General features: G+C 35.0%; 1 protein-coding gene across 1 annotated transcript in view; it reads left to right on the top strand.

Annotated features, from left to right (window-relative positions):
• The window catches only part of LOC150095209 (cilia- and flagella-associated protein 44-like), a 116484-nt gene that overhangs the window by 95365 nt on the left and 8483 nt on the right, over nucleotides 1-12636 (top strand). The window contains exons 8-9 of the mRNA XM_090410621.1: nucleotides 1496-1643; nucleotides 8389-8483. Coding sequence (XP_090266747.1) covers nucleotides 1496-1643; nucleotides 8389-8483 — 243 coding nt within the window. The remainder of the gene's footprint in view (nucleotides 1-1495; nucleotides 1644-8388; nucleotides 8484-12636) is intronic.

The following is a 12636-nucleotide window of genomic DNA, read 5'->3' as shown; positions in this document are numbered from 1 at the left end:
ATTTTTAAACACATATCGTAAAAGTGTGCCGACAACACCAGTGAAGAAGTGGTGACATATCCCTCCAGCGCATGGTTAGCAGAGTAAATACATAAAACATACACACAAAATTGGCATTGGTAACAATTTCACTCAAAAACAGGAATTATAAAATGTTCGTAATATAATATCAATGTTGATATTTTTTACAATTTCAATAAATATTATTACTAGGAGAAGACTTATATTTTTCCATTTTAATTTGATTTTTTCCTTATTTAATAATTGACTGCAAGTGCACGCAAATAGCTCCGTGGGTGCATTTGTGCCCGTGGGCATAGGGTTGAGAACTGTTGTCCTAGATGAATCTTTGACTTCATGGGGTCTTAGGGTAATAATGTCTGTCCATGCGGTTAGCCTAGTGGCTGTGCGCTTTGCAATCATATGACTGGGGAAGGAGTGTCCCAGGTTCGATTCCTGTTGAAGATGTGAGGAATTTGAGGATCTTCCTCAGCCATAGCCAAGTTAGCTGGTCTTGGGCACGGGCAGTAGGGTTTTTTCCAGTTTAGCTGGTGTTTTTCATCCCACAAGCAGGCAAACCGGCCCCGTGAACACACATGGATCTACAGCCATAAATACTTAACCCACCGTGAGGAGGGCTCGACTCGCCCCAATAGGGATGGGGTAGAAAAAGGGAGGAAACCCCATACGAATAAATAAATAAAGGGTAATAATAATAATAATAGCCTCTTAAAGAATAATTGGTAAAATCATGAGAAGGAAGAGATGACAGCTCACCAAGAGAGACTGTATATTGTATTTCCCTGGTACACTAATGATGTAAGGGAATGTCTCCCAACTAATCACATAGCTGTGTTCATATTGAGAGTTTATAACATCCCAAAATATATTTCCATTCTCATATTGGTCTCTGTTACATCAATTAATGCATTATTTCCACCTTGATGATACACCTTACCAAAATGATTGCTATCATTCTGCTATTTATTTTACATTTATTACACTATTACTACTTGAATATTACTTCATTACATACATAGAAATGTGGGAATGTACCTGAACTTTAAAAAAAAAACCAGTTAATTTTATATACTTTATTTTTGTAATCTCTCTTAATAATACTAACTATAGTAAAATGGCAAAATTTCTTCATTATGAAATTTGTATATTTGCAACCTTCATTTATTTATTGATTTATTGATTTTATATTTCCACATTTGGAGGACAGCTCATAATTTCAGCTGTGAAAGATTTGTTTGTATGCTTTCTGCTTAAAACATGCAGATTATTTATTTATTTACAGATTCTTTTAAATGAGAGACTGAAATTTATAATTTATTTTATTATGCTTATATTATAACACATTATAAAGCTTTCTTTTTATAATTATAAAATTAGAAGCTTTGCTTGTTGTATTACTCTCTGTTAAGTTTTTAATCACAGTTTAAGAAATTATTAATAAAAGACAGAATTTGTTTTTATAAATTATTTTAAGAATGCTCAAGGGAATATATGGAGATTAGATTTGTCCTTCAGCATTGCAGCTAAACCTCCAGAGTGCATTTTAAGTTGCCCTGGTATTGAAATAACAGGCTTAAGCATGTGCCCAGAATGTTCTGTGTGTGCTGTATCATCCATGGATGGTGAGTGAATTGATGTTATTTTTTCATTTATTACATTTTTTTTTTTTTGATAGTATTTATAAACAAACAGCATACAGAAAAACTTTTTTGAATTCATACACTTGCTATTCTGGTTATTGTCCTATATGGTTTTATGCTATGCCAGAAAATGCTGTACATTTCCAAATAGCATATGATTAATTTGAGTGGTAAAATTATATTCCCAGATAGTAATCACATTTAATTTATTTTATGTGCATGCAGTCACTTCTTGAATTTCTTATGTTTGGATCACACTCTCACCCTAAAGAGATGATTGGCATCACAGTTTGAACATTCTGTAGTACTTTCTTCTCACATATTATTTCTTTTACCTTTTCCACTTATTCTAGTCAATATCAATTATATAGTCACCAACATCACAGTAACCTTTTCTTCACTAGAGTTCTTGTGCCTAATGCAGCTCCAGAGTATCTAAGCCTCTACCACCTTTCTTTCTCTCTTTCATGTATCTCTTTCTAAAATACTCCTTCTGATGTCTCCTTCAACTCATTATTTAGGCTTCTCCATTATTTGTTATTATGTTTTTATTTTAATCTTTTACCTAAATCTAAGCAAAAAAATTTTGTGCACGAAGTATCTTCATGACCAGATTACATATCCTTAGTATCCCATGATGCACAGGACACTTCCTTTTGGACACTTACATATGGGAAGGGTCACTACTCAGACTGATTCTGACCTTTGTTGAGATCTCATTAACTAGATCTAGTTGAGTTTAAGGGCGATGGTAAATCCCATATTATTGTACAGCCGGGTACGAAACTCGGATCGAAATCCATCGAATCCTTTTGGCTTGTTATAGATCTAGTTGATTTATTTTATTCATTCATTCATTCATTCATTCATTCATTCATTCAAGTGTCATCTCCAGTCTGAAGGTTGGTGACCTTCACTTCCTCCCATCATGTGCATCCCTGAAGATCTGTATGGTATTTTTGCCTATCCAGTATTCAATGTCTTTATATAATGGTGGCTCAGTCGTTCTCTTTTCCCTGTAGTTATCTTGTAATGATCATGTTGTTCAGTACTCCTTCTCTTAGCACGTCGTAAGAATTTCATTTTCCTCTTCCTGATCTCATTAATTAATCTTTTTTTTGATTTGCTCTTTCAAGTATTTGTTCTGTCACCTTTTCTTTCCATCTAATCCACATTATTCTTCTTAATAACCACATTTGTAGAGCCATCAATATTTTTTTTCTTTTTCTTTTCCTATAGTCCATGTTTCTGAGATGTACACTCAATGGACAAAACATTAGAGATACCTACCTAATAGTGTGTCATCCTCTTCTAGCTTAAATAACAGCCTGTGCTCTCTGAGGCATTGACTCCACCAAATGCCAGAGGGTTGATGGAGGTAATTCCAGCCATGCCTGTTGCAGCATTGTCCACAACTGTGCCTTAGACATTGGTGCCAGATACATGGATCTGATGTCTCACTCAATGACATCCCAGAGAAAGTCGATCAGATTTAATTCTGGGGACCTTTGGGACCCATTGGATGGTTCCAAACTCAGATAAATGTTCCTCTAGCCATTCCTGGATGGTTATGGCCCAGTGGGAGTGGTGCATTGTCCTGCTGAAACAGACCATTGGTTGCAGGATGTGCGAAGGCCATAAAAGTGTGTAGGTGATCAGCCAGCACATTCTGGTAGCTTGCAGCATTTAAGGACCCTCTCCAGACAAACTAAGTGATCTAATGTGTCAAATGAGAACGTTCCCCAAACCATCACAGAGCCACCACCACCTTGAACAGATCCGACCTGGTATGACGAGGTCGTGGCCTCATGCTGTCAAGCGATACCTGCATCCTCTTGTCAGTTGGTACAACTGATAATGGGATTCATCAGACCCATACGACTCTGGTCCACTCTACAGAGGTCCAGTTTTAATGGACCTGACACCAGACAAGGTGCAATGCCTGATGACGAGCTATCAACAGTGGTACACAATTAGGGTGTCTTCTCCTGTACCTATGGTATCCAGAGTATATGCTGTACTGTTCGCTCACTGACATTGCTTGGACCTCTGACATTGAAACTGGATGTGATTTGTGCCCCCATTTGCCTGAGGTTGGTCTGTATAAGCCTGGACAGTCTATGTCAACCCTGGTCATCAGTGTTGTGTGGTTGGTTGCTGGGTACATCCATTTGTGATATAGTCGCTTTACTCTTGATACAGTTGCCCTCGAGAACCCTGTGATTCTTACCACTTGGGCGATAGAATGACCCATCTCTCTCTCTTCTGCCAATAATACCTCCACAATCAAAGTCACTAAGATTGCCACATTTATCTATGTTTGTCAATTGCAATACACTGTTGGGAAGCCCAATGTCTGCCTATTTACATCTGTGTTTGGTTTGGTTTAACTTTCCATCACACCTATCACTAATGTTTTGTCCATTGAGTGTGCAATAATGAAGAATACCCATAAGTCAATAGTCATATTCTTGTATTTATATTGACTTTTTCTGCTGGTAAATATTTGTTTTGTGTCTTCAAGAGAGGCTGTTTTGGTTATTTGTATTCTTCTTTTGATTTCTTGTTTACATTTTCCATTATCAGTGATTAGACATGCCAGATATATAAATCTGTCAACTTGTTCTACAAGGAAGGGCTTTTGATTTTATGTTTCTATTCATTTGCTTTACCTGTAATTATCATTATTTTTATTTTCTGTATGTTTATTTTTAGTCCAAATTTTTCACAGCTCTCTGTTTTGCAGATTCTTTCTGATTTTCTTCATTCTCAGTGATTAGTATTGTGTTGTTGGCATATTTCCTACTATATTTTCATATCTTACATTGCCAACTTTGGTATTCATATCACCCATGACTATTAAGAACTCATCTCTTTTTACTTGTTTTAATGCTTCCTGTAATTTTTCATATGCCCCCTTCAATATCATCTTCTGGATGATCTGAGGTAGGGGCATATATCTGTAATATACTAAATTGATTGGGTGCATCCCCAGGTGGCAGATCAGAGAACGGCCTTTAGATATGCAGTCTAGCTGCAACATAAGCAGAGCAATCTGGCAAATAAGCAGTCGTGGACCAACAACGGCTGAGCTATCAAGGCATAGGGGAGCAGAAATGGCAATTCTGTCTCACTTAAAACCTCACAGAGCCTGGTGACATGGCGAGTAGTGCCGCCATTAAATAAGCACTTGCTGGGGGTCACTGCCCCTGACAGAGGAAGCAGCATTGTCAGTGCTGACACAATGTTGAAGCTAAATGATGACGGAAAAGCTTGTGATCAGGGATTTGCAGATGGCAATATGATTATATCGTGTTCGTCTGTAATACTGCAGAACAGAAAGCAAATTGGGAATCTGCTTCTCTACCTTATCTCCAGAACAACCACCATGGTGAGCGAACTCTTACAATTGCCGAGTTCCCGGCATCCCTTAAGTGGGACAGGGGTGTGAAGAACCTCTGAGCTCAAAATGGTGTTTACTTTTAAAATAGCAACTTGGAATGTCAGAACTCTATATGAAGATTGCAAATTAAGAAATGCCACAAGAGAAAGGAAGAGACTGGGTGTCTGGAATTTGGGAATTTGCAAGACAAGATGGCCAGGATCTGGAAAGTGTCAACAAGATAATATGACAATGTATTACTCTGGGAATGATGAGAACAAATAACAACATGGTATAGCTGTAATAGTAGAGGAAGAAATCAATAAATCAGTAATAAATTGGATCCCATTTTCTGAGAGGATAATGCTGTTACAACTTAAGGGAAACTCCATTAACATAAATATCATCCAAGCTTATGCACTCACAGCTGACAAAAGTGAAGAAGATGTTGAAGAGTTTTATGAACACCTAAAAGAGATTAAAAACCTAACAAAGAAACATGAAATAAACATAGTGATGGATGACTTCAGTGCAAAAGTGGGCAGAGCGGGTGATGGAGAAATTGTTGGAGAACATGGCTTAGGTGCCAGAAATGAACGAGGAGATCACCTTGTCCAGTTCTGTCAGGAAGAAGATCTAGTGATAGCAAACACCTGGTTTAAACTTCCACTCAGAAGACTGTACACTTGGAAATCGCCTCAAGATAACCGACATAATATTGTCAGAAATCAAATTTACTACATACTGATAAATAAAAGCTTCCACAGTAGTTTAAAGAGTACAAAGACTTATCCTGGAGCAGATATCTCATCAGACCACAATCTCATAGTTGCAGAAATACGTCTTAGATTAAAATCAGCCAAAAAATCAAAAGAGAAGAAAGAGAAAATTGAGGTAGAAACACTAAAAAATCAAAAATAAATAAATGAGCCAAGACACAGTTTAACCTGCGATTACAAGAGATTAACATAGAAGAAAATGAAAGAGTGGAATCTCTTTGGAATAGCCTAAAGATTGCCATCATAACAACAAGTATTGAAGAAGTAGGTTACGTGTATAATGTAAAACAATAGGAATGGATGACAAATGAGATTCTTTCTCTTACTGATACACGAAGAATGTACAAAAACAAAGACCTAGCCAAATATACAGAAACACATAACATCATCAAGAAAAAAATAAAAGAAGCAAAGGAAAATTGGATGAAAAATTTATGTACCGAGATTGAACTGCTTCAGAAGAAACATGACCATTTTAATCTGTGTAAGAAAATCAATGAGATTTCTGGAAAACTCACTAAAAAGCAGACAGTGTCTCTAAGAGACAATAGTGGAAAATTAGTTCTAGAAGAAGAGAGCAAAGCACATATTTCGATAAAGTATGTAACATAACTCTTCAATGATAATAGACAGAAACCTTTAAATATAAGAGATAACATACAATGACCAGCAATTCTGAAATGTGAAATAGAGAATGCTATAAGATCAAGTAAAACAGGAAAACCAGTGGACCAAATGGTGTGCGAACAGAATTTTTAAAATTAATAGAGACAGATAACATCAACCTTCTTGAAAAACTGTTCAATAAAATATATGAAAGTGGTGAATTTTCACCAGATTGGCTCAAATCTACATTTATCACTATCTCAAAGAAACTTAAAGCAAATTCCTGTGGTGATTTCTGACTTATTAGTCTGATGAGCCAAGTATTAAAAATATTTTTGAAACTAATTCAGAATTGCATCTATATAAAAAGTGAAGAAACTCTGAGTGAAACGCAGTTTGACTTTCAAATTGGTTTTGGCACTAGAGAGACCCTTTTCTGTGCCGAAATATTGATACAAAAATGCGTAGAAAAACAGAAATCTGTCTTTATGTGTTTCATAGATTTCGAAAAAGTGTTTGATGAAGTCATGGAGAGAGGTTGAAGAGATGTGGATTGCAGAGTCTGGTGGATAGGAGGAAGAGAGGTAATATGATAGAGATGTTTAAGTTAGTGAGAGGATTTTATCAGATTAATCTAGTGGGGATTATAAAAAGAGTAGAAGATGAGAGGGGAAAAAGAAAGCATTCCTGGAAGTTATGTAAAAGTGAGGGGAAGAAGGGTGTGAGGAGTAGATTTTTTATATGGAGAATTGTCAGTGAATGAAATGTATTACCAGAATGTGTTGTTAATGCAAGGAGCGTTAAGGACTAAGATTCTATATGATAAATATATTGTCAGTTGAATGAACCTCCCACGATGAGTCTGTCGACTCCATGGAGGGTGTAATAATAATAATAATATGCAAATATGACTTCTCCATTACTTCAACCTTGGTATCATCTCTGGGTATGACTCTCACTGATGAGATCTCAATAAAAGTTGAAACCAGTCTGGGTAGTAACTCTTCCCATAATACTTCGTTATACATGTCCGTAAGATGTGCTTTGCTTTATGGGATAGTGATTTCAAATGATATGAAGTCATTAGCCTCTATATATGAATTGCCCTGTCCTGAAAATACTTCAGGTGCAAGCTTTGTTTGCTTACATTTGGATAAAGGATTAAACCAAGAATATAATAATAATAATAATATGCAAATATGACTTCTCCATTACTTCAACCTTGGTATCACCTCTGGGTTTGACTCACTGATGAGATCTCAATAAAAATCGAAACCAGTCTGGGTAGTAACTCTTCCTATAATACTTCATTATACATGTCCATAAGGAGATGTGCTTTGCTTTATGGGATAGTGATTTCAAATGATGTGAAGTTATTAGTCTCTATATCTATATATGAGTTACCCTGTCCTGAAAGTACTTCAGGTGCAAGCTTTGTTTGCTTACATTTGGATAAAGGATTAAACCAAGAATATAATTTCTTGGCATCTTTAAGATGGAGGGAAAGCAGTTTGCAAAGCCTTGTGAATAGAATGAAGAGAGTGGAAATGATTGCAACATTTAAGTTAATAAAGGGTTGTTTCCAGGATGATGTGGAAGAAAATTTTCATAGAATGGTGCAAGGGTGGCAGTAGAACAACAGGACATCCCCGGAAAATAGTAGTGTGTGAACAGAAGCAGAAGATTCCTTGCATGGAGAGTTGTTGGTGAGTGAAATGCATTGCTGACATTGTGGTGAATGCAGATACATTGAATGAGTTTAAAGCATGGTTTGATGGGCTTTGTTTGTAACAGTGTGCATCTCCCACAGTGAGTCTTTTGACTCCAGAGGTCTGGTGGTGGTAATAATTATATGTATATAACTACAAGTTGTAAATAAAATAATTTGAAAGACAGCAAACTGTACAATTTGTTTATATATAAAATAAATAAGAAACGAAAATTTAATTTTGTTTTGCAGGTACAGTTTATGTTTTAGATTGCACTGAAAAGAAAACACTTTGTACTAGTCAGTTTAATGCAGGTGCTTCATCATTATTATGGACAACCAAAAAGGTAACTGTTTCACATATTTAGGTTATGGAAATTAACAGCCTAGGGATATTCAATAAATATTTATTTGCAATTAAATATACATATTGTTTTGAAATAATTTAACATTGGTTATGGTAGATAAGTAGTATTTAGTCACATAGCCACCAGACTTCAACCACATCCCTTAACCACTTCAATAATAAACATAACTTTATCTATTTTATAACATTACATTAGAGCACATCATTTTCTTTCCTTTCTTGAATCCTGTATCTTGAATGTCTTGAAGACAGAATAATATTTTTTTTCTATTTTGCAAACCTGCCTACAGTATACAAATTAGCACCACTCTCACTGCCCAGAAGTTTGGATTGATTAGCATCTTTGCTATCTGAACAAAGACTGCTTGTATACTTTGGTTATATCTCCTGATTAACATTTGTACCACAGGAGCAAGGCTTGGATACTTTGGTTACATCCCTCCAACAAGAGTAGAGTAGGAGTAAAGGATTCTGTTGAAAATTACTACAGATGCTGAAATGGTTTACTCAACAAGGAAGCTTATATATGCTTAGCTTCTCACCCTTTTAATTGAAAAAAATTGTTATTCCTTATTTCAAAAGTCTGTTAGAAAAACAAAAAAAAAAAGTGCCAAGAGTTGTGGTAGCCAGGGGTTATGGTGATCTCCTGTAATCCAGCTGCAAGGAGGTTTAGACTAGTGGATGGTTTGAGGACCTGAGTCCAGTTTCCAAGCTATCCTGTGTTGATTGGATGTCTGCATTAAGCAGGACATCAATATGGTGACATTGAGGGAGCTCACAGAAACCAGACTGACTACCAAGTTGCTGTCTTTGATTGGCAAAGTGGTTAGCATAGCTGCACTCCAGCCAACAGGCTGTGCAGTCAAATCTTGAATTTGACATGGATGTTTGTGTCTTTAGGTGTGAAAAAAAATTCGTCATTCCATGTGAAATGACTACCCTGATTCTTAGGGCCTTGAAGTAGTTTGAAAAAGTTCCACATTTGGTCTCTACAACAGGGTTTCCAGATTATAAAAAATGAATACAAAAATACATCTTCTTCTTCTTCTTCTTCCTATCATGGAATATAGGCCATGTGGCCTGTTCCGGTCTCATGCCATCTCTTTCTTGGTCTTCCGATTCTTCTTTTTCCACTTATTTTGTATCTGTATAATATTTTTGGTAGTCTGCTGTTGTCCATTCGATTTAAATGTTCTAGCCATTTTTGTTTATACTGTCTTATGTAGTAATTAATTGGTTTGATTTTTAGGGATTGTAAGATTTCTTCATTTGTTTTGTGGTCCCACTTGGTATATCCAGCTGTTTATCTGAGGAACTTCATTTCTGCTGTTTGAATTCGTTTTTCATCTTTCCTTTTCATGGTCCATGTTTCGCTTCCGTATAGTAGAGTTGGTTTTGACAAGACATTATATAGTCTGATTCTAGTGTGTTTTTGTACCAGGGATGGCTTAAATATACTGTTTATTATGCCATTTACTTTGACAAAGTTTGATATTTTAGTGTCTATGTCTTTTTCTTCTTCGTATGATAGATCACAATCCCAAGTATCTGAAAGTGTTTACTTGTTCTAGTATTGTATTATCTATCACTATTTTACTTCTTATTGGGTTTTCTCCTTTGAATGCCATTATTTTTGTTTTTTCTTTGGATATTGTCATATTATATTGCTTTGAGATATCATTTAATGATTTTAATGATCTTTGTAAGTCATCTTCTGATGTAGCTAATACTATTTGATCATCTGCAACTAGTAGTGTATCTATCTTCATTTGCGGGGTCATTTGTATACCAAATGGGTTATGCTGTTTCCAGATTGTTAATATTTCATTTATATATATATTGAAAAGCAGAGGTGAGAGGGTACATCCTTGTCGTACTCCTCTTGATATATCTTTCCATTCTTAGGTGTGTTCTAATTTAACTGCTATTTTATTTCCTGTATATATTTCTTGAATAGATTGTAAAAGTTGGTTTGGTATGTTTAAATTGGTTAATATTTTAAACAATTTTTTGTCGACTAATTTTGTCAAATGCTTTTTCATAATCAATAAACGCCACATGTGTTTCTTTTTGAAATTCTCTTCTCTTTTCTATTAATAATTTTAAAGTAAAAATTGGATCTATGCAGGATCGGCCTTTTCGGAAGCCATTTTGTTCTTCTAGTAATTTGTTTTCTACAATGCTGCTTAGTTTCTCTTTTAATATTCCTGCATATATTTTATATCCTGTATTCAGCAGGCTAATTCCCCTATAATTATTGCAATTGTCTTTATTTCCTTTTTTATAGATTGGGATGACCAGTGCTTTTTTCCAAGAGTTAGGGGTTTTTCCGGACATCCAAACTATATTAAAAAATTTCAAAAGTCTTTCATTAAATTTTTCACCTGCATTTTTGTATAGTTCTATATTTATATTGTCTTCTCCTGGCATTTTCCTATTTTTCATCTTCTTTATTATATTTTTCAGTTCTAACATTGTGATATTTTCTATTAGGTCATTCTTTGTCTTATAAAATTTTAATTCATTGTTCTCATCTGTCTAGAGATTTTGGAAATAGGTCACCCATTTTTCTAAATCTATTGTTTGTATTTTTATCTTTTCTTTTATTTCTTTATTCATGTATTTTATTACTTTATAGGTTTTGGGTTGTGGCTTAAATAAATCTTTTTCTAGTTCTGTTACTAAATTGTTCCATCTTTCTCTATGTTTTTTTCTTACTTCTCATTTTGCAATTGCACTATTTCTTTTATACTCTATTTCTGCTTCTATTGTTTTGGAATTTAGCCATTTCTGGTAACTGTCCTTTTTGGTTTTTATTATATTTTCTATTTCTTTGTTCCAGTCTCGAGTCCTCTTTTTCTAATCCATTTGTGCTTTATTCCTAAGGTTTCTGTTGCTGCTTTTGTGAGAATTTGTTTCAAATTTTCCCATTCATCTTCTATGTCACTTGATTCATGTGTGGTTTCTGTTTTTAAGTTTGTGCATTTTTGATATTGTAGTCTAACTTGAGGATCCTGTAATGAAGAAATTTTGTAGCTTGGCTGATAAGAATTTTCAATTCTGTGTGTTTTTAGCCACTTTGGTTTAAAACGAATTTTTGCTGATACCATATAATGATCAGAGTTTAATTCAAAGCCTCGATATGCTCTTACGTCTAAAATTAACTCCGCTAATTTAAAATTTGTGATAACGTAGTCAATTACTGATTTGTATCCTCTGGCTGACCAAGTATATTTATGTATTTCCTTGTGTTTAAACATTAAATTCATTATTCTCATATTATTATAAATGACAAAATCGCGCAATCTGCGACCATTTTGATTACATGTATCTTCGCTAAATTTACCTATGTTTGTTGTTTTGTATTTTTTGTTTCCTATTCTGGCATTTAAATCTCCTGCTAGCAGTAAATAGTCAGTTTTGTTTGTTTTATCTATGGCATTCTGTAATTCTTTATAAAATATATTACTGTCTTCTTCTTTTCCCTCTTCTAGTGCATATGCACCAATTATTGTTATGTGGCCTCTTAATGTCTTGAGTCTAATTTCTATTAGTCTTTCATTCAAATAGTTGTAATATACAATATTGTTCTTTAGGGATTTATGTACCATAATCATTATACTTGCTTTTGCTCTTTCTTCTTTTTTTACCCCACTGTAGATTTGTATATAGTTGTTTGTTTCTTTTGTACCTTTTTATTTTTTCTTTGTTTCTGTTACTATACATATCTTTATGTTAGCTTGGTTTAGTTGTTTATCAAGTTCTTCTTCTTTTTGTGCAATGCTTCTCACATTCCATGTTGCAATCTTCATTATGTGTTCCTTTTTCCAATTTCGTTTACCGTTTCCTGAGTTGTGGTCTTTTCCCTGACAGTCCGTCCGGCTTTTCTTTGCATGAAACTTGAAAGTATTTTGAATTTCCCCAGGGCAGGTTACTAACCTGTCGCTGGGTAAGTCCAGTGGTAGGGCTGCTACCTAACGCCTCTGGACAGGCAGATCTAACAGCATTTACTCTGTTAGGGTGTTAAGGTTATACCGCCCATACTCGGTCACCAGTGCCTCGTTTGTACTTTTAGAACAGGATGGACCACGGGAAGGTGAGGTTGACATTTGAGTGGGAGAGGCTATGTATTG

Source organism: Typopeltis vanoorti, chromosome 20 (genome assembly GCF_054136105.1).
Source record: "Typopeltis vanoorti isolate ZY-2024b chromosome 20, IOZ_Tvanoo_1.0, whole genome shotgun sequence".
NCBI classification, from domain to species: Eukaryota; Metazoa; Arthropoda; class Arachnida; order Uropygi; family Thelyphonidae; genus Typopeltis; species Typopeltis vanoorti.
This window is presented reverse-complemented; position numbering and strand designations above follow the sequence as displayed.